Here is a 24,378-nt window from a genome sequence, read left to right as displayed (position 1 = left end):
CGTTCCCTATAAACAATCGGTCCTCTCCACCAACAATGTCTTAGTCACGTTTTTCTCCTTTAAACCTAGAGATATGGTCCAGAACTACTTTGGTTCAGAGTGTGGCCCGTGTTTACTTCCTGGTTCCTGAGCCAATCGTATGAAAGTTCCCAGGGTCCCCAAAACAGTGCGCAGCATTTGTTGTTTTATCTTAGCAAAGGAGCAGCAGCCAGTGATAAAATTGCACTGTGCTCTGCTTCACAAAGTCCTTCTGTAATTGATGCCTTTACTGACCCGGTGAACTGAACCAAAACCACAATTGTTAGTATTATAATTGTGTTATAATTGTGTTAGTCGTTGACAACTAATTAGTAGTAGGACTATACTTTCTATTCATTTTCCAACTAATTTGACTATTGAAATGTCTTGAAAAACATGTTAGGGTTAGGATGACAGGTTTTTGGTGATCAACTTTTGAGTGGTAGTGTATGTGTTGGTACCAATCATGTGAACCCATTTTGTTCTGTTTTAGGTTAATGATGGGGCCACAATTAAAGTACTTTCAAAGAAAACTCACCCACCAGTAAGCCCACAAGGGAGTGTGAAAGGTAAGAACTGATTAGCTTTCTTGTAGAATGTCTTCACCGTTCTGTGACGAGACTACTTTGTGTAGACACAATGGAGACAGCTTAGAGGCAACTAATTAGACGAAAGATTAGAAGAGGAGAGAAACCATGTGGACTTTAGGGTTTATTTCCTAAATCAACCCTTTTTTCTGAATATAAAATGAATGTATTAATCGTCCAGTACTGCAAAGACAACTTAAGATATAAGGATAATAATTGACTATGCATATTGAAACCAGTATGTGGTGGCGTGGGGTTGCATGCTTTCCTTGGTTTTGAACTTGTGACTTTTTCAGCAGATATGTGAACATGATCTTAGGCTTTTACCGTCCTATCTGATGTTTTAAATATACACAGGCCTTTTCCGAAAGCAACAGTATCAACCTCATAACCCACCGTTATCACTCTGGTATGAGTGGTATCAGATTAATTCTGTTAACTGATTCATTTCTTGCATCTGTTTCTGTTGATGTGAATTATCCTGGTTTACAGCTAATGGAAGTCCAAAATGTTTTTGGTTTTCTCTGTTCTTTAGACGATAACAGTTCCTATTATGACCAATAAAACAAATTATTAGTACAACATTGTGGCCCGATGTAAAACATTCTCCTTTTTGCTCAACTTCCTCCTGACTAAACCCCATAGATCCTCTGTGGGGTTTTGGTCTGGTTAGATAACAGGCCAGACAAGCACAGTGACACCGTGATCTTTAAAGCACGTTTCGCTACTTTTTGCGATGTGGGCAGGAGCAGAGTACCGCAGGAAAGTGGAATCACATCACTATGAAGTTTGTAAAGCTCCAAAATGTCCTGATAAGACAGGTTTGCTGACTTTTTACTTGTTAAAACCCAGTGGACCAAAAGTAGCAGAAGACTTGCTCCGTCAACCAGCATGGACTGGATTAAACTTCACATTGGACCTTAACAGCTTGGATTCTTCCTCCCAAGTCTGGGACCTGGATTTCCAATTGAAATGCCCAATTGACTTTTATCTGAGCAAGGACTTTGATTACTGTGGTGGACCGAGGTAAAAATGCATGAGGAGTCACAGGAAATTATTCAAATGTTGGGGTTTTTATTTTTAACCCACAACTTACAAAAATGGTGGGTTCCAGAGTCATAGAAGAGGTAAAAAAAAGAAAAACAAGCTTTAATTGAAGCAAACTTTGCCCAAACTAACTGACTGTACACTCAAACATAACTGACCTTCAAAGAAATGACACACAAGGGTATATATACACTGGCTGATCAGACCAATAACAAAATAGAGGTAATTAAAACCAAACAAACACTCACAAATGACAAAACAAAGCAGTACAGTTAGGTTTGGCAATAAACTAATCTAAGAACAATGAAAAACACACAACCTCTAAATACAAACCCTAAGTGAAATACAAAAGAAAGAAAGAAAAATACAAATTCCCCTTCCAGCAAAAGCAGGTGGAACAGTCCAATTTCCCCTCCCTGGTATTTAGTTGATCTCAGCCCTGGCAGCCATCTTTTGTCTGGTAAAACTCCCAGGCACCATGGAAGGTAAGAAATAAAGATAAGTAACAAAAACACAAAAAAGATATGGATAATTGACTAAGTACAAAAGTGAACTAAATGTGCGCGCTTACAAATAGAACACATGTACTTAAACTAAGAATAAAGTTTTATTGCAAACTATAGTGTGCATATACTGATTGGTAAATGAAAAGTGCATGTGTGGTACAGACTTTTAAGGTGTGGCCATGGGTTTGGCCATCACAATTACTAAGCAACAGTTCAGTCACCTTTCTCCTTAGCCCAGGTAGGATGCTTCTAGCAGAGTCTCTGGTTCAGGAGGGGCCTGACCCTGACACGAGGAATGGGAAAGTTGCAGCCTGTGTCCTGGATACGTGTGTGTTAAGATCCTCTCAAGGCAGCAGTTACCACTTTAGCTTCAGGTTTTTTTCTACTCCACTTTGTACTTCCACTCAACTTTCCATAAATATGCTTGGACATAAAACTCTGAGCTGCCACCTTCTTTAACAATCACCGTATTAAGGGTTGACAATGATGATGATTGTCAAGTCAGCATTCTTCAACCATGAATATGTAGGCCATAAGGTGGACATAACATTGCTGTAACTAAAAAAAATAATGATTATATTAAATCTAGTCACTAACAGAAGAAAACGATTAATTAATCAATAAGCCCAGTAATGTATTTTAATGAATAATTCAGTAATCAGACAAATCCATAGCATAAACAAACTGAAGGGAACTAAGAAGGAAAACCCATTGGCTGATTCAAGATTTAACTTCATCAAGGTGTAAATAAAAAGTAAAGTGCCGTATTCACAAAGAATCCTAAGACTAAAGTAGCACATAGTGACGTCGTTTTAGGACAAATCTTAGAATTTTACCTTGGCAAGATAAAAGTTATTCACAAAGCATCCTAGACCTTAAGAGAGCTCCTAAAGTGACAAAATGTTAGGAGTAGTGAGGAGGACGTTTAGCGAGATCTGAGAGTGTCTTAAGCAGGAAGATGGTGGAAACAGAGAGAGCTGATAGGCTGAACTACCGCCTAAACAGAGGAGGAAATGAGCACATACACTTCTTTAATAATATGTAAATAAGATAATCTTTATTGTCGCCATATAGGGAAATTCATTAGTTTCAGCAGGAGGGTGAGTTAAAGGCGTGGCTCTAGTAATAGAATTTTGCTAAGGATAAATATAAAAATTGGAGAAATATAGATTATACATTTAGAGAGATGCTCTCAATATTGAACATTTTAGAAGAAATGGAAAAAGTTGCAGAAAAATATAAACATAGACTCTAGACAAGATAAAAGAGGTGAGAGTACTTTCTGTATCATACATGATTATTACTGTAGTCTAAATGGTCATATGAAGTTTTCTTGTGTGATGCCATCTTCTCTCCAGCTTTTGATCTCACTCTCCAGGCTGGTGCGTAAAAGCAACAAGCAGTGCAGAGGAAAGGTGCATTGATTGGTGTGCTTCAAGGTCTGAGCATTTACGCCTTGATCCAGACACAGATTTAGTTTTTTTTTCACCTTTTTTTCTCCATTTCATGTCAGTCGTTTTGCTAAAATACAGCCGCTTTATAAAAGCATGCCATCCTAATAAACGCTGACAGCTGAGTCCGCATTCATATAAAACAGAAGAAGTAGTAAAATGAATGTTGAGAAACATGACAACCAATTTAAAATGATGATGAGGATGTAAATAAGGTACATTCAAACATTTTGATGCTGTGTGACAATGATTTAGTTTCATCATCATGTCACAGATTTCATGATCCGGTCTAATCGGTTAGTTTCTCTTCTTTGATCACTAGGAGCACATTTGTGTGTGTTTGTGTGTTGGTACCATCAACCAGGAATGCTTAGGCTAAGATAGGAGTGCTCTGAGAGGACTCTGAGGATTTTTGTGAATACGGGCCCCGGTCTTCAAGCTTAACATGGAGAACTAAATACCCGAAGTCTGAGGAAAAGGTGCAGAGTAAAACAATAAAAGGATTCAAACAGAGGAACGCCTTGGAGGTCCTTCAGGTTCTGAGGCCAGAATATAGTCGGATCAATGCGGCTGTGTTACTTTGTCTGAACCAACTTGTTGTTTTTTTGCTCTGGGACCCAGCAGTTCGGACCCTCTTTCTTTCTGCTGAAGGAATCCATCGGGCGGGCTGAGCTTTGACAGCAATTTGGCCTGCTTGGTGACATCACCGAGGCTGGGAGGCTGTTGTTTCTAGTGTAGTCCGGACGCCTTGATGGCTCAGCTTGATTCAGGAGCAAATTATATCTGTGCAAAGACCTTACCCTGCGGATGGATGGATGGATGGATGGATGGATGGATGGATGGATGGATGGATGGAAAATGAGGCCACATTCCATTTGTTATTCATTATATTCTAAACTAGTGGAATGGGGCATTATTTTCGACATGAAGCTGACGGTTTCATAGTGATAAGCATTTAATATTCACAGGATCATCATCTGCAGGCTAAGATGTCTCAGCTCAGTAAAGTTAGGATGAAGTCATTTTTCTCGGGTCTGGGTTAAAGTGTGCCATGTGTGCTCAAAGGTTTGTTTTTTGAGCATTTCTAACACTAAAACTGATTGAAATGTTTCAATTACGTTCTAATTTTATCCTGAAAATTTGTGCAATCTACTGTGATTTTTAGAGTGATTTCCAGAGTGATTTTTTTTTCAAGCTGTATGCAAACAAAATTTCATTCCGTACATACTTTGTGCATACAAAATGATATCTATCTATCTATCTGTATCAAATTTACTGAGATGCACCTGTACATTCTGTATTCTTGTCTTCATGTACCCTGACTTGATTCACTGAATGTTTTTTTTTTTTTTGTTAGTTTGTTTAAATGAGTTATGTCATTGGTATTCCCGTTTGTTTCCTGTTTACTTTCTAATCTAGATGATGAGAACTTCTCCGGGAAATACTTCCATTTGGTAGGAGACCGCTTGTCTTTTCTCTCCAGCTAATTGGCCGTTTCATGCTCATTTAATCGGACGCTTATTGAGTGCAGCACATTTGACGGGCGTTGTTGTGGTGCAGATTGATCCTGACGTGGTGGAGGACCACGGAAAGAACCCAGAGAGGAAGAAGCTCAAGCTGAAGGAAGTGTACCTGACCAAGCTGCTCTCCACCAAGGTAAGAGGAACCTGGCTTGGCCGAGACCAACAGAGAGCGCCGTTGGCAGAACTGATACCGGTCTCTCTGTTCACGGTCTGCTTGGAGCCAAATCCAGACACATTTTGTCAGAGTAAATGTGTAACATAAAGGGTCTCGTGTTCTTTCTTCCTCTCTCTTTAAGGTGGCGGTTCATTCATACGTGGAGAACCTCTTCAGGTCCATCTGGGGGACGTCCCAGAGTCGAGCTCCACTCGCCATCAAATACTTCTTTGACTTCCTGGACGCTCAGGCAGAGAACATGAAGATCACGGACCCAGATGTCCGACACATCTGGAAGACCAACAGGTACAGATGGGTCCCCAGCATGCGACTGGACAGCGACTATAGCTCTAAGGAGAGCAGCTGGAATAAATGCTGCCATCCGTGTGAAATGTTTGCTTTTCCTTTCGCTCCAAACCAGTTTGCCGCTGCGCTTCTGGATCAACATCCTGAAGAACCCGCAGTTTGTCTTCGACATGGAGAAGACCCCGCATCTGGACGGCTGCCTGTCCGTTATCGCCCAGGCCTTCATGGACTCCTTTTCTCTGAGTGACACCCAACTGGGGAAGGTGAAGAAGCGTTGCACATTTATCGCCTATTGTACAATCGCAGGAAGTGGCGCTTCCTGTTTTTGGTTGAGACAGACAGCAGAACTCCGAAGACCCTACGGCTGCAAAAAAAAAAAAAAAAGAAAGATCTGACTTCTACTGAACCTTACTGTGTTTCAGCATGCACCAACCAACAAGCTCCTCTATGCCAAAGATATTCCCAAGTTCAAGCAGGAAGTGAAGGCTTACTACAAACAGATCAGAGAGCAGTCAGCAGTGACCGAGGCTCAATTCAAAGACTTCCTGCAGGGAGAGTCCAAGGTAAAGTTCAGTCCTGCACAAATCCAACAAGTTCAGCTGCAAAGGTGGCCATGAGGACTTCTACAGATTATTCTGGAAATGTCATATACAATGGGGTCCAAATATCTTCCTGCCCCTTTAAAATGGTTTCCTTTTCAGTGTTAGAGCAGCTTAGTAACCTCAGGGTGGCTGTAATTGGGCTTATTTTACACACACAGTAGTGCAAAGTGGAAGGAAAACACTGCATGTGTTGACATATATTACATATAACACACAACTATTGATATTCAGGCCTCTTCGGTACCAATAAATAAACTATATTCCCCGATAATACCTTGATGTTTGTAGTTTAACGTGAAACGGCCTAAAATGTGATTATTTCTGCAATGCAATATGGCGCCTGAGTAAGTTGCCACCAGACGGTGAATGAATGACTTTCCTCTTTCTTTGTTTTTTTTAGAAACATGAAGGCGAATTCAATGAAGCAGCAGCCCTCAAAGAACTCTACAAATTCATACAGCGCTACTTCACAGAGGTCAGTCCTCACAGCCACCTCATCTCTGCCTATTTGGCTTCAGGGGTGCTTTGGTTTATAGTTTTAACCACTCTTTCAATGAATGGCACTTCAGACTGAAACCTTATGCACCACTTTTACAGCCTTTTCTCTCTTATTTGAATGTGGCATGGCTGCAGTTAATTGCCGGCAGGTGATAAAAAATATTTTTTGAGGGAGGTGGACTAGAGGTCGGAGATTACCACACAAAACGAAACTCTACTCGAACATAAATCATAGATTTTGAAGTCTGTGCAGTCTGGTTCAAATTCCTTTATGTGCTTTTTTCCCCCACCAGTTTACTAAGAAATTGGTTTAAAAAAAAAAAAAGACCAGGGTTTCTTTTTCATTGTCTGACTCCTCCGTTTGCATCCGTATGTTGTGAGTGAATTTAGCGCTCCTAAACTGCCAGGGGTGTGACTTTGGTTGACAGGTGTGATGAATTAATCTGATTGGTTCAGGAATGACCGAAAAAAACCATTGGCCCGAGGATATGTTTTAAGTAACCAATAAGAGCCCAACTTGAAGTCACATGGAAGCCAAAGGTTTTAGAACATAAATACTTATTTGTCTGGCGCCCAACCCCGCTGGAACGTTAAGGTTAGGACGCCTACACAAAAGGTTTTCCTCAAGAAACTCAAAAAAGGGAACTAGAATGATAAAAAATTCAAAAGTCAGGCACATTTTAAGAGAGAAAGCGGTGATAATTACTTTTTAGTTTGTCTACACTTTTTTCCCCAGCAGTTTTGACGGGGGTGACACTCTAGTGCCCCCTATAGACGAGCTCCCACTATGACAGGCTATTAGAATTGATCCTTTCTGGGCATCAACAGCAGAACAGATAGACTGGTAGCTGAGGGGGGAATCAGACACACTAATGGAGCTTTTTGCTCTATCCATGATTACATATCTCCCCATCTGATTTTATTCTGAAGCCAAATCTTAACTGGGACACTTTTAGCTCACAAAGCCACCGCCTAATGTAGAACAGGAAACCCTGCTGACTTACAGTTAATCTGAGGCATCTTCTTCCCAGAAAGATGGAGTCAAATGAGAAAGGAGAGAGAATCTGAACTCATTAGAGATACAGCGATGGTTTCCCCCTGTGAATGCTGTGTGGTCCGTCTTCTGCCGTTTCCACACAGGAAAATTGATCCCACATGTAGAAAGCTGCAGCAGTAAGAGGCGCTTTACTTGCGAAACGGATGAAATGCTGCATAAAGGAAATGAGTCGCGCTTCTTTTGCTCAACTCCGGCCTGCTGTTTCCTGTTCTGTTCTACAGAGCAGGACTTTCAGAAAGCGGTCTGGTGCCAAGCTTTCTTATCAGCTTTCCAGAACGATCCGGTTGTTTCCAAAAGAAGATTTAAACAGGATTTTTTTCCCCCCATAACAGATAAGCTCCATAAACAGACGCCATGATCTGTTTTAGCAGATGCCGCTGACCTTTGGGCCGATTTAGGAAAACGTTTTTCTAACATCTGTCTGGACTTTGCACAGGTCAAGGAGAAGCTGGCCAGCAGCGGCGCCCCCGCCGAGCTGACGGAGCAGCTGCAGCACGTGAAAAACTTGTTTGACGGAATGAAGAGCTGCTCCTGGAACTGAGCTGTACGCGTCGCCGACCTTAAACCAAATGAATGTACAACAGGAGGGGAGGAGACGTCTTCCAAATCTGCCATGAGCGTCGCTGAAGTGGCTACGCTTCTCACCTCCTTCAGAACTGAAACACTGTTCCAGAGATCAGAAGACCCGACGACGACCACGTAGACGATAATCAGGGAATTATAGTGGCTACCACAGACTTCTGCTGGGTTTTTCTGCTCTAATGCCTCTGACTTTAGGTGGAAATTAAACTCTGGGAGCTTTGAGCAGTTAAGGAGACTGCATAAGTGAACGGAAACCACCAGCACATCTTCATCTCATAAGCTTTAATAAACAGTAGCATTAAATATCACACACTAGTATCCAAAATGGCCCAAAGAAGACACAGATGAGTCACAAAGCAGACCGATACCTGAGTCGTTATGAGAGTAAAAATAATCTGTACATTTCCTGTGCAACTTGCGGTGGTGTAGTGCCTTTTTTGTCAACACCGTCATAGAAATGCTTTCCTCCATGGCTCAGACCAGGGGCCGGCAGCCCGGGCCTTTGAAGCCCTGAGCAGGGCTGTGGACAACAGCAGCCAGAAATGCTGATCTGAGGAGAGTTTCTGGGGGTTTTCTGGAATTTACACACCAGGGTGGCCCTGAATGGCACAACGGAAAATAAATGCTGGTTTATTTTGTCATTACATCAAACAATGTAGTTTGTTTTAATCTAGAACGTTCCTTTTAAGAACATTTATTTCCTTATAATAAAAGTAAAATTTCCTGTTTTACCACAGAAATAAAATTGTTGTTCTTTAACTTAACTTTGAACCAATCCTAATTGATCAAAAAGGTAAATTTGAACTTTTTCCCCAATGTATCCTGTATTTTTTTTTTTTATAGCGGTTGCTAACCCCTGGCTCAGAGCAAGTGTAAACAAGTGTTTCAATCCAAGATTGAATCCTGAGAAAGTCTGCTTGCTTTAAGGTGGAGAGGACTTTTACACCACAAGCAGGCGTGGTTCCACTCTTCTATACAGTTTGTGATCCAACTGACTTTTAAAAAGCACCATCGGATTGCGACTGCTTGACAAAGCGAGCAGGTCAGGGGTCAGGGGTCAGGTGTGGCAGTAGCATCGCGGTCCTTCTGCACCAGCGAGCCCAGCTCCTCCAGCTGCTGCTGCTGAGCACTTTCCAGACTCTCCAGCCTCCTGCGCAGCACGGAGAACTCCCCCTCCTGCAGAACAGACACACGCATCAGGTCTGCAGCAACAAACCGTACTCTGCTCCCACGCTCAGTGTTTAAAACCAGGCTAAATCTGAGTAATGCTTAAACATCCTGCAGTGCAGCGGAGCAGCTTTCAAAGGAACTCAGCCTTTTTAGCAGCGGTGGATCAACAAGTTAAACGGTGACGGTCACATCTGGTTGGTCACACGTAGGCCTGTCACGATAATCAATAAATCAATTAATCGCACGATAAATAAAAACTATCTGCGTCATTTAATTTATCGTCTATATCGTCTCTGCCTGTGTTTTTCTGTTTCTATTGATGACGCTGGATGAAAAGGCTTAACTCCGGTGCTATCCACTGACCCCTCCCCTTCCTAATTTCTTTTAGGAAGGGAAAAATGAGGAGGGAGGAGGAGTGGACTATCGCATCAGGTAGTCAGCGCACATCATTTTGTCCTTCTGCAGCTTTAGAGCCCCGTGAGGATTTAGAGGAGTTAGCGAGGTAAAAAAAAGCACATCTTATGTTGGCGGGAAAGCTCGAAATATAACTGGTTTCAAAGCCGAACGCAACGGCCGCAGTGTGGGAGTATTTCGAATTCAAATCAAATGACTGAGGCGAACCGCTAAACCTATGCGAGCCAGTATGTCGCATTTGTCATAAAACAGTAGCAGCTAAAAGCAGCCATACAACAAACCTACACATGCACCTAAAGCACAACCACCCAGCAAAATTTCTCCAGCTGGGGACAAAAAGTACAAGCGGTGGCCCGTCGGCGTCTTCAGATTCGCGACAGTCCATCACTGAAGCAATTAAGCAACAGGCAGCATACAAAAAGGACGGCGCAAAGTGGCGCGCGCTCACAGACAGCGTAGTTCATTTAATTGCTAAAGAGATGCTCCTATTTAATATTGTAGAAAAGCCGGCATTTCGAAAAATGTTGCAGACACACTGCAAAAACGGATCTAAAAATAAGTAAAATGTTCTTAAAATTTGTGTTTTTGTCCTAGATTTGAGCATGTATATACAATTATCTGCCAATGAAATGAGCATTTTGACCCCTAAAATAAGATAATTAGACATCCTGCACTTGAAATAAGATGATGAAGATGAGTTGTTCCTATTTTAAGTGCAAAAATCTTATTCCATTGGCAGATCATCTTATTTACCTTCTCAAATTAAGGACAGATACACTAATTTTAAGAAAATATTACTTATTTTTAGTTCTGCTTTTGCAGTGCATTTGATACAGTATGAACTCCCTAGGAAAACATACATATCACAAGCGGCAATTCCACAAATGTACAGCAGTATTAAAGAGGACATACTGAAGGAGATACAAAACATTTCATTTTACTCTGCTACGTCGGATATGTGGTCAAGTTGAAATATGACACCCCCTTATATGAGCTTGACCATTCACTATATAGCTGCAGACTGGACAGTTCAGACACAGGCTACATATCCAAAAAGAGAACAGGCTGATGCAGAACTGACAAAGTTCCTTCAAGAAGATGCTATCGATGCCTCTTGTGCTCTCTTGATGTGGTGGTGTGACAATCAAAGAATCCTTTGATGGCAAACTTGGCCAAAAAATACATGTGTATTTGTGCAACAAGCACCAGTTCAGAGAGAACGTTTGGTACAGCTGGACACATTGCTACTCCTGCTCGGAATCTGTCTGACTAAAGTAGTTACAGATCTGCTTAAAGATTGTTGAGGCATCTAGTCTTATTTAAGAATCTGCTTTTGTTACTTTGCATTTTTTTTTATAAAATGGCAGTTTTGCCTATCTTTTTTAAAATCTAATGATATACAGACTTCATTATCTGTACTCTTTTGGTTGAATGTAGTTTTTATTTCCACCATGGTTTTATCTTGTGTTAAGTTTTTATTCAAGTGTATTTTTAGTTAACAGAGACTGAGAGTCCATTTGATTTTTATTTCTCGTTTTATTTTGTTAACCAGTTCCAGTGTAAAGTGTGTTTATCTTTGGCAGGAAATCGCAGACATTATTAAGTAATTTCCATTAAATCAGTGCAAAAAGGTCTTCGAACAATATTACCGTTTATCGCAATAATTTTTGAGACAATTAATCATTCAGAAAAATTTGTTATCGTGACAGGCCTAGTCACACGCGAGCCTGACTCGGCCCTCGGAGGACTAGATGACGGGTTGCTGAGCGGATGGTCCTTGTTTGTATGTGAGCAACTAGTTTTGATTGTTACCGTTAAACTTGTTGATCCACTGTGTGAAGGTGCAGCTAAAAAGGCTGACTTCACCTGAAACTCCTCAGTCTGAAGTCGTCTCTTGGAGAAGAGATTAAACGTTTCAACAAAGAAGATCCTGTCCAGAGGACCTGCTCGTCTGATTTTGGTTTCCCTGACCAAGTTTTCTAGATTCTTCCCGTTCATCTTTTACGGCAACATGAACATTGAAGTAAATGTTTTGTACATATCTAGTTTTGGCTCCTTTGGCACAATCTTTATTTAAGAAAATCTGCCCTAGGTTATCCCAGATTAAACAGAGGTAACTTGAAATCAGCTATGCCTTCATTGCCCAAATATTTTAAAAATATGCTTGGATCAGCATCTGGGCTGAAGAACGTTTCTTTCCAGGAGCCACAGCTGATTGTATTCAGCGGCAGCTTCTCTCTGAGTGCAAACATGGCTTTCATCTCCTCAAAGCTCCGCCCGCAGAGCCCCCCCTCCCCCGGGGCGCTCTCCCAACGGTGAAGCTCACCAGGTCGGCGGATAGCGGCCCCTCGCAGCCGAGGACGGGGAAGGACAGCGAGGAGGTCATGAGGGGAGGACCTCCGCCGAAGGGACCCTGGCCGCCGAGCAGCAGGCGTCGGAAGTCGTTGTGGCGTCGCTGCAGCTCCTTCAGCCGCCTCTTTAGTTGAGCCTGCTCCTCTGAGAACGCGGACCGTCTGGACGAATATCAGAATATTAACGAGTGACGTGTGACAGAGCAGCTACTGGGCAACGATGGGAGAGATATTCACTTTTTAGCAGCGGCAGCTTCCAGCTGCAGTTCCTCCACCTTAGCCTCCAGCAGCTGGATCTTATCCTGCAGCTTCTTCTCTCTGTTCTCTGTCTGATGTTTTCTCTAAACAACACAAGCATGGGCTCCGTCAAACCTCTGTGCATCTGAAACATTATTCTAAAGGTTAACTGCTGTTGATTTGCACCGATAATAAACAGTTTAGGGAGCAGGAGGACCTTCTTCTGGGCCACCGCCGCCCTCTGCAGCTTCTCCTTGGCCTGAGAGTATTTGTGCTGCAGCTCGGCCTCTCGCTCCTGCAGCTTGTGTTTCTCCTCCAGCCACTCCAGCCGCCGGTCCTCCACCAGCCTGGAGGAGAGAGGGCGGGGCTCAGCGCTGTTAGGAACCAGACGGCAGCTCTTAGAGAAAATGAGAGAAGCAGTCAGCGGCCCCACCTCTCCGCCTGGTGCTGGCTGCGCTCCGCCTGGCCGCGGGCCGCCCTCAGCTCCTCCCTCACTCTGTCCACCGTTTCTCGCAGTCTCTGGTTGGCGTCCGTCAGGTCGCTCTCGGAGCGCGACAGCGCCCCCAGCTGGGCAGCGAGCTCTTGGTTCTGCTGTTGTTTGACACAATATTCAGTGGAGAAACCAAAGATTTGTGTTGTTTTCTGCAGCAGGCTGCTAAGCTACCTGCTGCAGGTCGGTAATCTCTGCCGTCCGTCTCTCCAGCTCCTCCAGCTGCGAACTCTGCTGCTGCAGTTTACTTCTGAGAAGCAGAAAACAGGACTTTTTAAGGCGACGTGTAAAATAAATACGCGTGCTGCGCTGGCTGAGACCAAACTGTGATAAACGGGAGGCGGGCGGTGAAGGAACCTGAACTGTTTGGGCCTAACTGACTTTAATAAACAGTGACGTCTACATGTGAAACATGGACCTGTGAGCTCAGATCCTGTCGCTCTGACTAAAGCGGACCTCAGGTTCTGCAGCTCCCTGCGCGCCGAGTCTTCTCCCTGCTGGGCGCTGCGGAAGCGTTCCTCCCACTCCTCCTTCATGGCCTGATCCGACGCGTCCTGCAGCGCCCTCTGCTGCTCCAACACGGCCAGGCGGTTCTCCAACTCCAGCCTGGAAGAAACCAACATGAGCCGCAGGAACCCAGACTGGGTTGTTCGGTCATTCTGCAGCAGCAAAGCCCGGGAAGCGAGCCTCACTTTTCCTCGTGTAAGGTGGCCGACTTGATGAACTCCTCCTCTCGGGCCGACTGCACCTTCCTCACTATCTCCCTCTCCTTCTCCACCAGGGCCTCCTTGTTTCGCTCCAGGGCGGCCTTCAGCACCTCCACGTCCGCCTGGAGACCTGAGACACACACACACACACACACACACACACACACACGCACACACACAATGTTTTCTGCCTTGGAAAATATAAACGTGGGTTATTTGTGACACATGTAGCTGGAGTTCATGCTTTGGCTTTGACTAGATCAGCCTTTGTGAAACAACAACGTAGAGTTCCTTCCAAAAGAAACTCCCCAGATAGTCACGTGACCGCCCCAAACTTTAAGGCTTGGCATTTTATGAGACAGATCAACACAAAGGAAAAAATGCACCACTCTGGATATTAGAGCATCTGGTAAAATCCCCCATTCTGACACCTAGAAACATCATCCAGTGCAAGCCACTGCCTCAAGTCCACCCGTGGGGGTTTGATCTAACCTGGCAGGCTGGGAAAGGAGCGGATCATTTAAAGAAGCAGCCAGGAGGGCAGTGGTAACTCTGGAGGAGCTGCAAGAATCTACGGCTCAGTTAGAGGAACCGGCTTATGGAAGGAGCATTTTTCATGGACTCCACAAACATGGAGGAGCGGCAAGGAGAGAGCTATAAAGCAACTGATGACGAGGGTGATTTGTAGTCATGTGGGGGACAGAAACACATGGATGAAGGTGCTCTGGTCCGATGAGACCGAGACCACACATCAACCCCAAACACGTCGACCACATGGGGGAATCAAAGTAGGGCTGGGTGTTGATTCAAATTTCAAGAATCGATTTGATTCCGACTCTAAAGATTTAGAATTGATCCTTTTTTGATGGTGTTAAAACGATTTTTTTTTTTAGCCGTTACCTGAATTAAATGACTGTGTAGTTATGCAGCATATTATTACTGATATTAACATGCACCAGCAAACTGATAAACTGACGGTAGCTAATGAGGACCAAAGCCTCTCCCTGAATGTTGAGACAATTGTTTTCACAGATCAAACAGATCCAGGATAAAAAACAGAGACGCCAGAGATTTCTACGGCTGCTATTTGGACACTAACCTGGTGCATTATTAAAAATATGACATTAAAAATGTACCTCCTGGAATGGAGCGTGAGCTGGAAATGCCTTTTACGTTCACAGTGGAAAATGCTTTCTTATAAAATCGATCTTTGGTTACCATATTTTTCGGACTATAAGGCGCACTAAATATTCTTCCCAAGTGTGTAATATCACTCCGTCCCTTCATGTACACAGCTCTCTCCTGAGAAAGTCATCAGTCTCTGTTGGGAGGACAGAGTAGCTGGACTACACTGCTCTGTTTCTAACATAAAGCCAAAATAAACCTAACTTTTATATTGAATTAAGTCACTAGGTTTATTGTTGCTAGCGGGTACTCTGGATGCGGGCTGCCTGAAGGCTTCCACATACTCGGGCGTACTGTGACCTGTGCGGACTCTGTGCAGACGTTTTACCCATCATAGTTGAGCGTACCATTGCCTACATTTCTTGTGGTAACTTCCTACAATTCCCACTTTCTGCCAGCGGGACGAAGCGGTGGAACAGACGGTAAAATGTGTGATTATATGTGTGAGTATATGGGGGCCTTTACATGAATGCACTTCTAGTCTAGACATTACAGTCAGGCAGTCTTGTAGACAGCTCAGGGGTCCAATCAGGTGACACAGTGTACCGTAATGCTCCAAATATCCACTGAGCGGAGCGGATTCATTGCTTGTCAAATTCATACTTACACATTTTAACAGATTGTTGAGCTCATTGTACCACATACAATCAGTCAGTAAGCACAACGTTAATCATATCGTAAGGGGCACCATCAATTTTGGAGAAATTTAAGGATTTTAAGTGCATCTTACAGTCCGAAAAATACAGTATATGAATCGATTTTTAGGAATTAATATGAGAATTGATTTAGAATTGGAAATAAGATTTTTTTTAACACAGTCCTAGATCAAAGTGGATTAGAACGGCCCGGCCAAAGCCTAACTTTAATCTCACATTTTGTAGTAAAACCGGAACATTTCTCTTCACAGACGCACAAATTGTTCTGAAACAAAGAATAAAAAGGACCGTAATATAGTGTTTTATAGCAGCAATGTTCTCCTCGTGGTCAAAGGACTAAAGGACGATTTTGAATAAAACTACACCTAAATAGATTGGTAGCAGAACTGTGACAAAAATAACCAGGCAGCTATTTCTCTTCATGTAAGCAAGAGGCTGCTCATGCTAAGAGCTTTTCTTGGACTCAACTTTGTTTCCCTGAACTGAAACAATCCTCACCATATCTCTGCCTTCCGCTACTTTTACTGCATCTTTATTTTCAGCATTTCCTTTTACACAACAGCTCCAATGTTTTTGTCACTCTTGAACAACATATTTAAACCTTGAAACGAGCAAGGAACTAACCCTGAACGCCTGAGTGCTCAATGTTTTGCACCACTTCTTAGTGCCTCTACGGCTGGAAATAAGATGAAAAATAAATACTAGTTTTAGTGAAAAAAACAAACAAACAAAACAAACTTCTTACCCTATTTAAACCTTGGAAACACAAACAAACTCAAGCAGATGTAAATTTTTGCTGATGCATGCAAACAATAGATGCAACTAGTGATGGGTCAATGAGGCGTCATGAAACGTTTCGACACATTGCAACTCTGTGCCGATACTGTGTCACTGAATACTGACACCTGCTGGACCTTAAAAATCACTACAGGCAACCTGGTTGACAGAGTTAACTGACACTGATTTGATGACCAAGTATACACAATACAATTTAAATCATTGTATGTTGCATTGTATTATTTTATATTTTCATTTGAATTAAACATATATTTGATTTTTTTTAGATACAGTCAATAAATAATGTGAAGGAGGATGCTTGTGGACTGGCTTTTTATTTTTTTACAAATGGTTGATCGGGCGCTGTGTTTAGTTACCTGACTGATATCATCTGTTCTGAAATCGGACATGCTGAGTATGACAAAGGGAGGAAAAACTACTCAGAGTAGCAACTTTCTACTCAGTGTAGATCAGCCGTTTTTTTCTGAAACGACGCTCAGAACAAAGACGCACAGCGCAACCCGCCCAACCAAAAAAAGCGTTGCAGAACCCATCCATCAGTGGTGCGCTCCGATCAGCACCTGGCGCTCACAGAGCGAGACTGTGGTACAACACCATCACACCAGAGTTGCAAAATGGTTAAAAATGAACCATTATTAACCGTTATTTTGTTTACAGTTCAGCTTGGATTTTATTTACTGCACAGCATAGCTTAGCTGTGCGCGCTGCTGTGCGCGAATGCACACGCGTGCAGCTTAGAGGGAACAGAAACAGTTTGGCGCGTCAGTCAGTTCGAAACAGGTGCTGTATCGGTCACGTGACTTTTCCGTAGCAATACACACATCGACACGGGTTTCGCTCTATGAGACCGACACATGCGCCGACGCATCGGTGTTGCCGGACCCATCACTAGATGCAACTACTTTGCATTTCCTGAAATCAATCGATCGAGTGGGTCTCTCTCTCTCTCTCTCTCTCTCTCTCTCTCTCTCTCTCTCTACTCTTCTATCTCCTATCTCTCTCTCTCTCTCTCTCTCTCTCTCTCTCTCTCTCTCTCTCTCTCTCCTCTCCTCTCTCTCTCTCTCTCTCTCTCTCTCTCTCTCTCTCTCTCTCTCTCAAATTGTGTGTAAGGAATTCTAATGTATATCTGTGGCTATAATATATTTGCATATGTTGTTATTTTATGTATATTGTTATGGCTGTAAATTGCTATGTTGATTTGACACTAAAAATGTCTTGCAAAGCTGCAAATGGCAGCAATCATATGATTTATTACGCAACAGGAATTGGAGGTGGGAGCTGAATAAGTTTGTCTTCATCACACTATTTTTCTTTCTTCTCTCTTGTACATTATTATCTACATATAACGTAATACAGAATATACAATATTTTTTAGTACTGTCTTGGAATAAACAAACAAACTAAATATCACACCTTGGTCTGTTCCCTGGCAAAGCAAGGCGCTCAATCCCGGCGCACAGCAGCGTAAGTAGAGCTGTGGTGCGGCCCTATGGAAACTCACCAAAAAAAAAAAGTGTCGTTAACGCCTGTCTGTCAGTGCTACCATCCAGCCCCACCAAGCACGAAGTGAAACCTCAGGCTTTGTCACGCAATTGTTCAGAAAGGTTGTGCCACAGTGTTTGCTGAGGTTAACTGAGCTCATCTGACAATATCAGCAACTCCCGACGTGCAATCTTTAAAAAACTTTCAGTAACTTTCTCTTGGGGGAAGCGGTGGCCTGGTGGTTACAGCAGCGTGTGTGCGTTCTGAGGAAGCTGCAGGTACCTGGCCCGAACCCCGCAGACCGCCACTCTGGGTCCCCGAGCAAGACCTTCAGCCTCAGAACTGTCCCCGGGCGCCGCAGAGGCAGCCCACTGACCTCCTAAGGCAAGGGTTAAATGAACGCTGACTCAACAGAAACACCACAACACCAGAAATAATCTGTGTTGGTCGTCTACTTTTCTTTTAGCTTTGCTGAGCGCCAGCTTTGGTTTCTTCTTCTTCTACTACTACTAGTTAGTCTATTTCTTCTTTGCCGTGCTCTTCCTTGGACATTAGGTTGCATCTTTAAAATACACATTTTTAATACAATCGTTTTTAAATATTTAAATCTGAGAAAATTGCTGTTTTAACTGCGCAACACTAATATTATAGACTTTTAAAAAAGGATCCTACATTTTTGACATTAAGCTGCGGGCCCAAAAGAAGGGCTCTGCCTTCCGGGAGTGGCCCGGGGGCCGGCAGTTGAGACTCGGTCAAACTTAATGTAAGTTTATGGCATACTCTGAAAACCAGAGCATCAGGCTCCTCCCACTTCACATGCATAAATGCCTCTGTGTTGCTCTATCACACTAAATCCAAATGAAAGGGATCGGGTTTACTGTGCGGGGCACGGCATGTGTGTTCATGTGTGTGAAGCGGGGGTGCGTACCGTCCGCCTGGCCCTGCAGCGTGTCCCTCTCCCGCTCCATCTCGCCTTTAGAGCGAGCACACTCCAGTCTGACACTGGCCATCTCCAGCTTATGGGAATGCTTCAGGCTTTCAATCTGAAAACAGTCAGTATGACACGCTTACTGAGTGACAGAACTGATTTCTAGGAGCGCTGAGGAGACCTCAGACATGGAGGGTGAGCAGCGTACCTGGGAGCTCAGCGCGCTGGCTTCTCTCTCGGCCTTGTGCAGCCGCCCGGTCAGTTGGCCGTTCTGCTCGTGGCTCTGGCGAAGCTCGCTCTCCATCCTCTCCAGCTGCTGCCGCAGCGACTGACGCTCCGCCTGTTGCGGCGGCCGATCGGGTCCGGCAACGCAGAAAACGTGGTTTTACGGCAGAGCGACCGCAGGGAACCGAACGTGCTCGGCCCGGGCGGAGCGGGCAGAGAACGTCCAGGTGGACGATCAAGGAGGCGGCGCCTCACCTCGAGCGACTTCACTGCAGCCTGGAACTCCGTCAGCTGTCTGATCTGGACCCGCTGCACGCTCTCCGCCTGCTGCCCGGAGTTTTCCCTCTGGGCCCGCAGCTCAGCCACCTCTGCCTCCAGGCCTTTGAGCCTCTGGTGGAGCTGGGCCTTCTCTCTGAGCAGGGCCTCCACCCGCTTCCCATCGCGCAGAGCGTCTGAACCCTGGTACTGAGCCACCAGCTCCTCTCTGTCCTTCTCCAGTCGAGACACCTGGCAACAGAGCGGCGGACTAGTTTACCCGCGGCTCGTCGCCACGACCCCGGCCAACCATCCCGACCCCAACAGAACCACCCACCTCCGCCTCGTAGCGGATCCTCCTCTCCTCCAGAACGCGGGCGTGCTCCTCCCTCTGGTGTTCGCACTGGGACTTGATGAAGGTGAACTCGTAGCGCAGCTTGTTGTACTCCGAGCGATACCTCTCCGTCTCCTACAGGCCGGTCACCAGGACGCAGGATCGCCGATCGACGAGATAGCAGAGGAGAAGACGCAATCAAGCCCACAATACGACAAAAGGCTCTTTAAATGATTGGAGACAGCCACTTAATGCTAATGTTGGCGGGGGTGCTTTAGCTTTAAAGGCTGAAGCCACTGGCGAGAACTGAGAGGGATTTATTTAACTAAGTGCATCATTCATATGCTTGAATCCATCGTTTCCTGCAGGGAACAATTCAATTCAGGTTTTATTTAACAGCATAAATAGTGCCCAGAGATGCTATTATCAAGTTCCTGGGAAAAGGCTTGTACTAGTACAGCACTTTAACTAGTCCGACGAACCCCAAGGCGCTTTACACCACAGTCAGTCATAGGGCTGGGCGATAAATCGATTTAATCGATTAATTAGAATTTACAATTCTTTAAGATTTCATTTTTGGAAAATCTGGATTTCATTTTGCCAATACACTCATTGGGTTCCCATGAAGAGAACAGCATGTGATGCTGAATATATGTTTAGGCAAATGTATTGTCGAAATATTGTTAAGTGGAAACTTTTTTTTACCATAATACGAGGTACTTCATTTACTTATTTACTTTTTTTTTTAACTTAGTTTGAAGTTCACAAGTGCAGTGAAGCCTGTTCTTAGCTCAATGTGTAATACCACTAGCAGCAAATGTTTTGTTATATTTTCATTGTTTATAATGACACGGCTACCATCTTGTTTTGCATGTTTCACAGCTTGTTGTTAGTTGCACTTTGAACCCAGGTCAACTCCCTGACAAAATGCTTGACATAAAAAGCAAGGTTTTAAAATAATTTCTTTAATTTCTTTTCATGAAACAAAAAGGAGGGGAAAAAAATCGATTAATCGGATTTGGTATGATAAAATCGGAGATTAATTTTTTAATCCATATCGCCCAGCCCTAGTGAGTCATTCACACCCTTTTCTCAAGTTCATCACAAATCCTACACATCTACATAGCGAAATTAGAGCAACAGCCATGCACCAAATTCATAATAATGAGAAAACACCTTGAAAATATTGTGTGCATTTAAAAAGAACTGATCTAAGATGGTTTATCTTTCCCAGAGTAGCTGGTACGACACCCGGGACCAAACTGCAGAGAATTAGTATTTTACGTTCTCAGATTTCTGTAATAAAGCAGGGGGGAGCAGAGGGATTATGACTTATTTCTTCCTTGAGAGTGAAAGGAAAAACTGCATCATTTTGATTATTAGGACTCTAAGAAACTGTTAGGCATCCTTTTTATAACGACATGTTTTTACAAATGATTCAAAGGCTCGTCCAGAAATCCCCATTTGTTGACTTCCTGCTCACCTCCTCAAGCTTGTTGAACCTCTCTCTCACTGGAGCCTCCATCTCCTGCTGCACCTGAGCTCTGAGTAGCTCAAGCCGCTGAGGGGTCATCACCTGCTCCCGTCGCACGCAGGGGGAAACCCAAAGAAAGGATGTCAGCTTCAATCAAAAATAAAATAAAATCCCAACTGCTTCTCCTCGCCCGTATAAACGCACCTGCAGCCGCAGCTCCTCCAGCTCCCTGGTTTTGTCCAGCAGCTCTCCTCGCAGCTCAGCCAGCAGCAGCTGCAGCTTCTCCTGCTCCGACTGCTTTTCACTCAGCAGGCGCCTCACTTCCCCCTGCACCCGCATGAACTCGTTCTGCAGGCTGCACGCGTGAAACGGACGGTTAAAATCGCCATTGGCGATGCCCAAAATGAAATCGTCAGTTCAGAGTGGACCAGTTTTTCCCCGGATTGTTTTAGGCTGGCGACCAGCAGCTTAATTGTAAAGAGACTCCTTTTTCCTTCTATTTATTAAATGAAAACCGTGTGAACCTTTTTTAATTCCTACATGATCTACTTGTTTCTAAACTTTAATCCGATCAACAAAAAAATCTCTATATGTTATGATCCTTGGTATAAAACATTTGCAGGTAAATCGGTCAGTAAACAATCTGATCGGTGTATTAAGTCACAAAAAAACATGAATGTTCCCGGTCATTTCACTAGCATCCTTATTCTTTTAGCAATGATGTAAACATAACTTGTAAATCAACATCGGTTGCACTTAGATCGCGACAACCATCTCCTCCGCAGAGAAGCATGCAAATAATCAAAAGGTGCTGAATTACAACAACAAAAAAACGACTTTCTACTCTTCAGTACCTGGTGTGGTCTGCCTTCAGCGTCTGGTAGTTGGTCCTGTGGTTTTCACACTTGATCCTCTCGTCAATCAGCATCTTCTGCAGCTCCATCTCTGCTCCGCCCAGCCCTGCCGACAGCCCCAGCATGGCCGCGGACCTCCCCATCCCCGGTTCCAGGCCGGAGACCAGAGGGGCCGCCTGGAGGTCGGCAGCGGAGGTCATCTCACCTGCGCAGGAGCAAAGCAGGCAGAGAAAACCAGATGAAAATCAAGCAGCAGAACTCACCGTCTCTGCGTGTGCAGGGCGCAGAAAAACTTTACAGTTTAATGGTGAACGATGTGGCTTCAGCTCCACTTGCGGAGGTGTTAAGTGCTTATGGAGAGCAAAGATAGGTCCGTGCTTTGTTGTCAGTAACCATGGTGGCTTGGAGTCCCTGCAGCCACTTGTTCCAATCACTGCTTAGCTGGGAATCAGTCTCAAGTGATTAGTTAGCTCGTCTCCCCGGCAGCGCCGCCTCCACTATGGATACAAGAGATACAGGATGGATACAAGAGGCTGTGATCACAGTAGCACTTTACTCCTGATCACGGCCACTTGTAGAAAAGACACAGATGAGACACATGCTTATACACAACCACCATATCTGACAGTCAGAGCAAAAAAAAAAAAAACAGTGATTCAGAAAGCAACAATAACAAGTTTCTTAAGCTGGAGAAACACAGCTGTTCAAACTGCAAACATTTCATGATATATAATTAATGCCTCAAGCGGAGAGAAAAAAATAACTATATGCAGGGAGCCTAATGACACTCCACTGAAGGTTAGCGCTGTAGTGTCCACTGATGGATTTGAATGTCGCGCCCCGAGGACTTATACGCTAACTGTATCCATTATCGGACACCAAGTGCCTTTGCTTGTTTCTTATAACAAAGTAGTTGCATAAAAGAAAAAAATAAAGTCACTGAATCCTGAATGTGTTGTTAAGCACAACATTCGTGACTGCAACATTTTAAGGCGGCGAGCCGAATTGTTCCCAGTAGGCTAGCTGTGAGTACTAGCTAACTATGCTAACAGGATTTACGCTAAGGACTGACTTTGGGGTTAAGAAGGTTATCACAAACTTGTGCATAGACGATATTGTAAACACGACCTATTCTTTCATATGTTTAAACTGCTAATACAACAAAACAACCTACCTCTGGCATCGAGACCCCACTACTTTGAAGTTTGCTAGTTAGCTAGCCAGCTGCCCGGTAACTACAAACCATTGAATCATGGGAAACTCCGGTGGTCCGTTTGTTTCCTGTTTATTTTGATTTCTTTCGTCCTGTGAACGCTTGTTTTCATTGATATAGATATATATATATATATATATATATATATATATATATATATATATATATATATATATAGATAGATAGATAGATAGATAGATAGATAGATAGATGCTTAGCTGTATATATTTAAATTTGAATATAAATGCCTTAACCAATAAAAGAAAAAATAATTTCTTGTTTCTAACCACAACAGTCATGCACAACTGTTGACTGCTATCCACCAGTGATGGTGGGATGAGGCCTCATGAGGCATTGAACCACCTGAGCCAACTGCTTGAGCAAAGGGTTCATTTCTCAAAGTGCAGAGTGCATAATCACAGTCAGCAATATTATCTGTGATGCTCACCTGTATTTTTATCCTTTAGGGCCCTTGGAAATGATCATTAATTAGTAATAACCATTAAAGTATCTTATGATTATCACATGTGTATAATAAACTATTTTTGAAAATGTTCTGTGTGTACATTTTCAGAGAAAAGCACAATCCTATATATGGAAGGCTGTTTGTCTGCCACTTTAATAAAATGCCATGGGCTTAAGCAGACATGCAGTGAAAGTGTTTGTGCAACTTGATTTGCAAAACTGGAGATTTTATTCAGAAATGAACAGTTTTTGGTTTTAATAGTCATTTTCTAACACTATTTTTCAGGCCTTTGAAAACACCAGTTCACAGGGCATTGAAGATGCTGGCATGCACAAAAACGCAAGTGCACGTTTGCGTCAAGTCGATTACAGCAGTTTTGCCTCTCCCAGTGCTCCAGTGGATTTTCCATTCTGCTAATATTGGGCTCTGAGATCTGAAATTACATTTAGCTTGTTTTCTTGCCTCCCCTACACTATAGTGTCCAAAAGAATGCCACAGTTTGGCTACCTAAGAGAAAACAGCAGATCATCAGAGCAAGTGTTCAAACAGGAATAAGTGATCTCAAAATGAAACCACCTCCAGTGATTTCATGAGTGGTGGAAGCCTGGGAGATTTTCTCTGAGCTCTGTATAGAACGCATCATGGTGCAAAACTCTGGTCTTTCTCTTAATTGCGTCTATAGGTTTAGTCTGGCTAAAAAATAAATAAAAAACATTTGAATCTAAAGTCGAGGAGGATAGGGATAGGATGCTCGTCGTCTCCAAAACACAATGTTTTTCCCGTAGTTGCCTGATGAGGTTGTCTCCGA

At 43.5% G+C, this 24,378-nt stretch overlaps 2 protein-coding genes across 4 annotated transcripts in view; one reads left to right on the top strand and one right to left on the bottom strand.

Moving 5' to 3' along the window:
• The window catches only part of plxnc1 (plexin C1), a gene marked incomplete at its 5' end in the record, with an annotated part of 32,724 nt that extends 23,742 nt beyond the window's left edge, over positions 1 to 8,982 (top strand). For both annotated transcript variants that reach the window (XM_036149072.1, XM_036149071.1), the window contains 8 exon segments: positions 512 to 587; positions 5,029 to 5,063; positions 5,170 to 5,265; positions 5,429 to 5,592; positions 5,708 to 5,855; positions 6,015 to 6,155; positions 6,595 to 6,669; positions 8,186 to 8,982. In XM_036149072.1, the coding sequence (XP_036004965.1) occupies positions 512 to 587; positions 5,029 to 5,063; positions 5,170 to 5,265; positions 5,429 to 5,592; positions 5,708 to 5,855; positions 6,015 to 6,155; positions 6,595 to 6,669; positions 8,186 to 8,290 (840 nt within the window).
• On the bottom strand, positions 8,599 to 23,187 carry cep83 (centrosomal protein 83). 2 transcript variants are annotated; one of them, XM_021310008.2, is made up of 17 exons: positions 23,066 to 23,187; positions 22,190 to 22,388; positions 21,892 to 22,096; positions 21,242 to 21,392; positions 21,047 to 21,139; positions 19,567 to 19,698; positions 19,230 to 19,481; positions 18,958 to 19,089; positions 18,750 to 18,864; positions 13,686 to 13,830; positions 13,450 to 13,599; positions 13,168 to 13,243; positions 12,937 to 13,094; positions 12,721 to 12,850; positions 12,504 to 12,607; positions 12,242 to 12,428; positions 8,599 to 9,507 (listed from the first exon to the last, which is right to left on the bottom strand). In XM_021310008.2, exons 3-17 carry the CDS (start codon positions 22,089 to 22,091, stop codon positions 9,382 to 9,384), a joined length of 2,151 nt encoding a protein of 716 aa, XP_021165683.2. In that variant the 5' UTR covers positions 22,092 to 22,096; positions 22,190 to 22,388; positions 23,066 to 23,187; the 3' UTR covers positions 8,599 to 9,381. The 2 variants fall into 2 exon arrangements, with proteins under 2 accessions (XP_021165683.2, XP_021165684.2); XM_021310009.2 differs by having other exon boundaries at positions 12,937 to 13,091.
• Positions 23,188 to 24,378: the final 1,191 nt, after the last annotated feature.

This window comes from Fundulus heteroclitus, chromosome 17 (genome assembly GCF_011125445.2).
Source record: "Fundulus heteroclitus isolate FHET01 chromosome 17, MU-UCD_Fhet_4.1, whole genome shotgun sequence".
Taxonomy (NCBI): Eukaryota; Metazoa; Chordata; class Actinopteri; order Cyprinodontiformes; family Fundulidae; genus Fundulus; species Fundulus heteroclitus.
The sequence above is the reverse complement of the archived record's forward strand: the minus strand, read 5'-3'. Positions and strand labels throughout refer to the sequence as shown.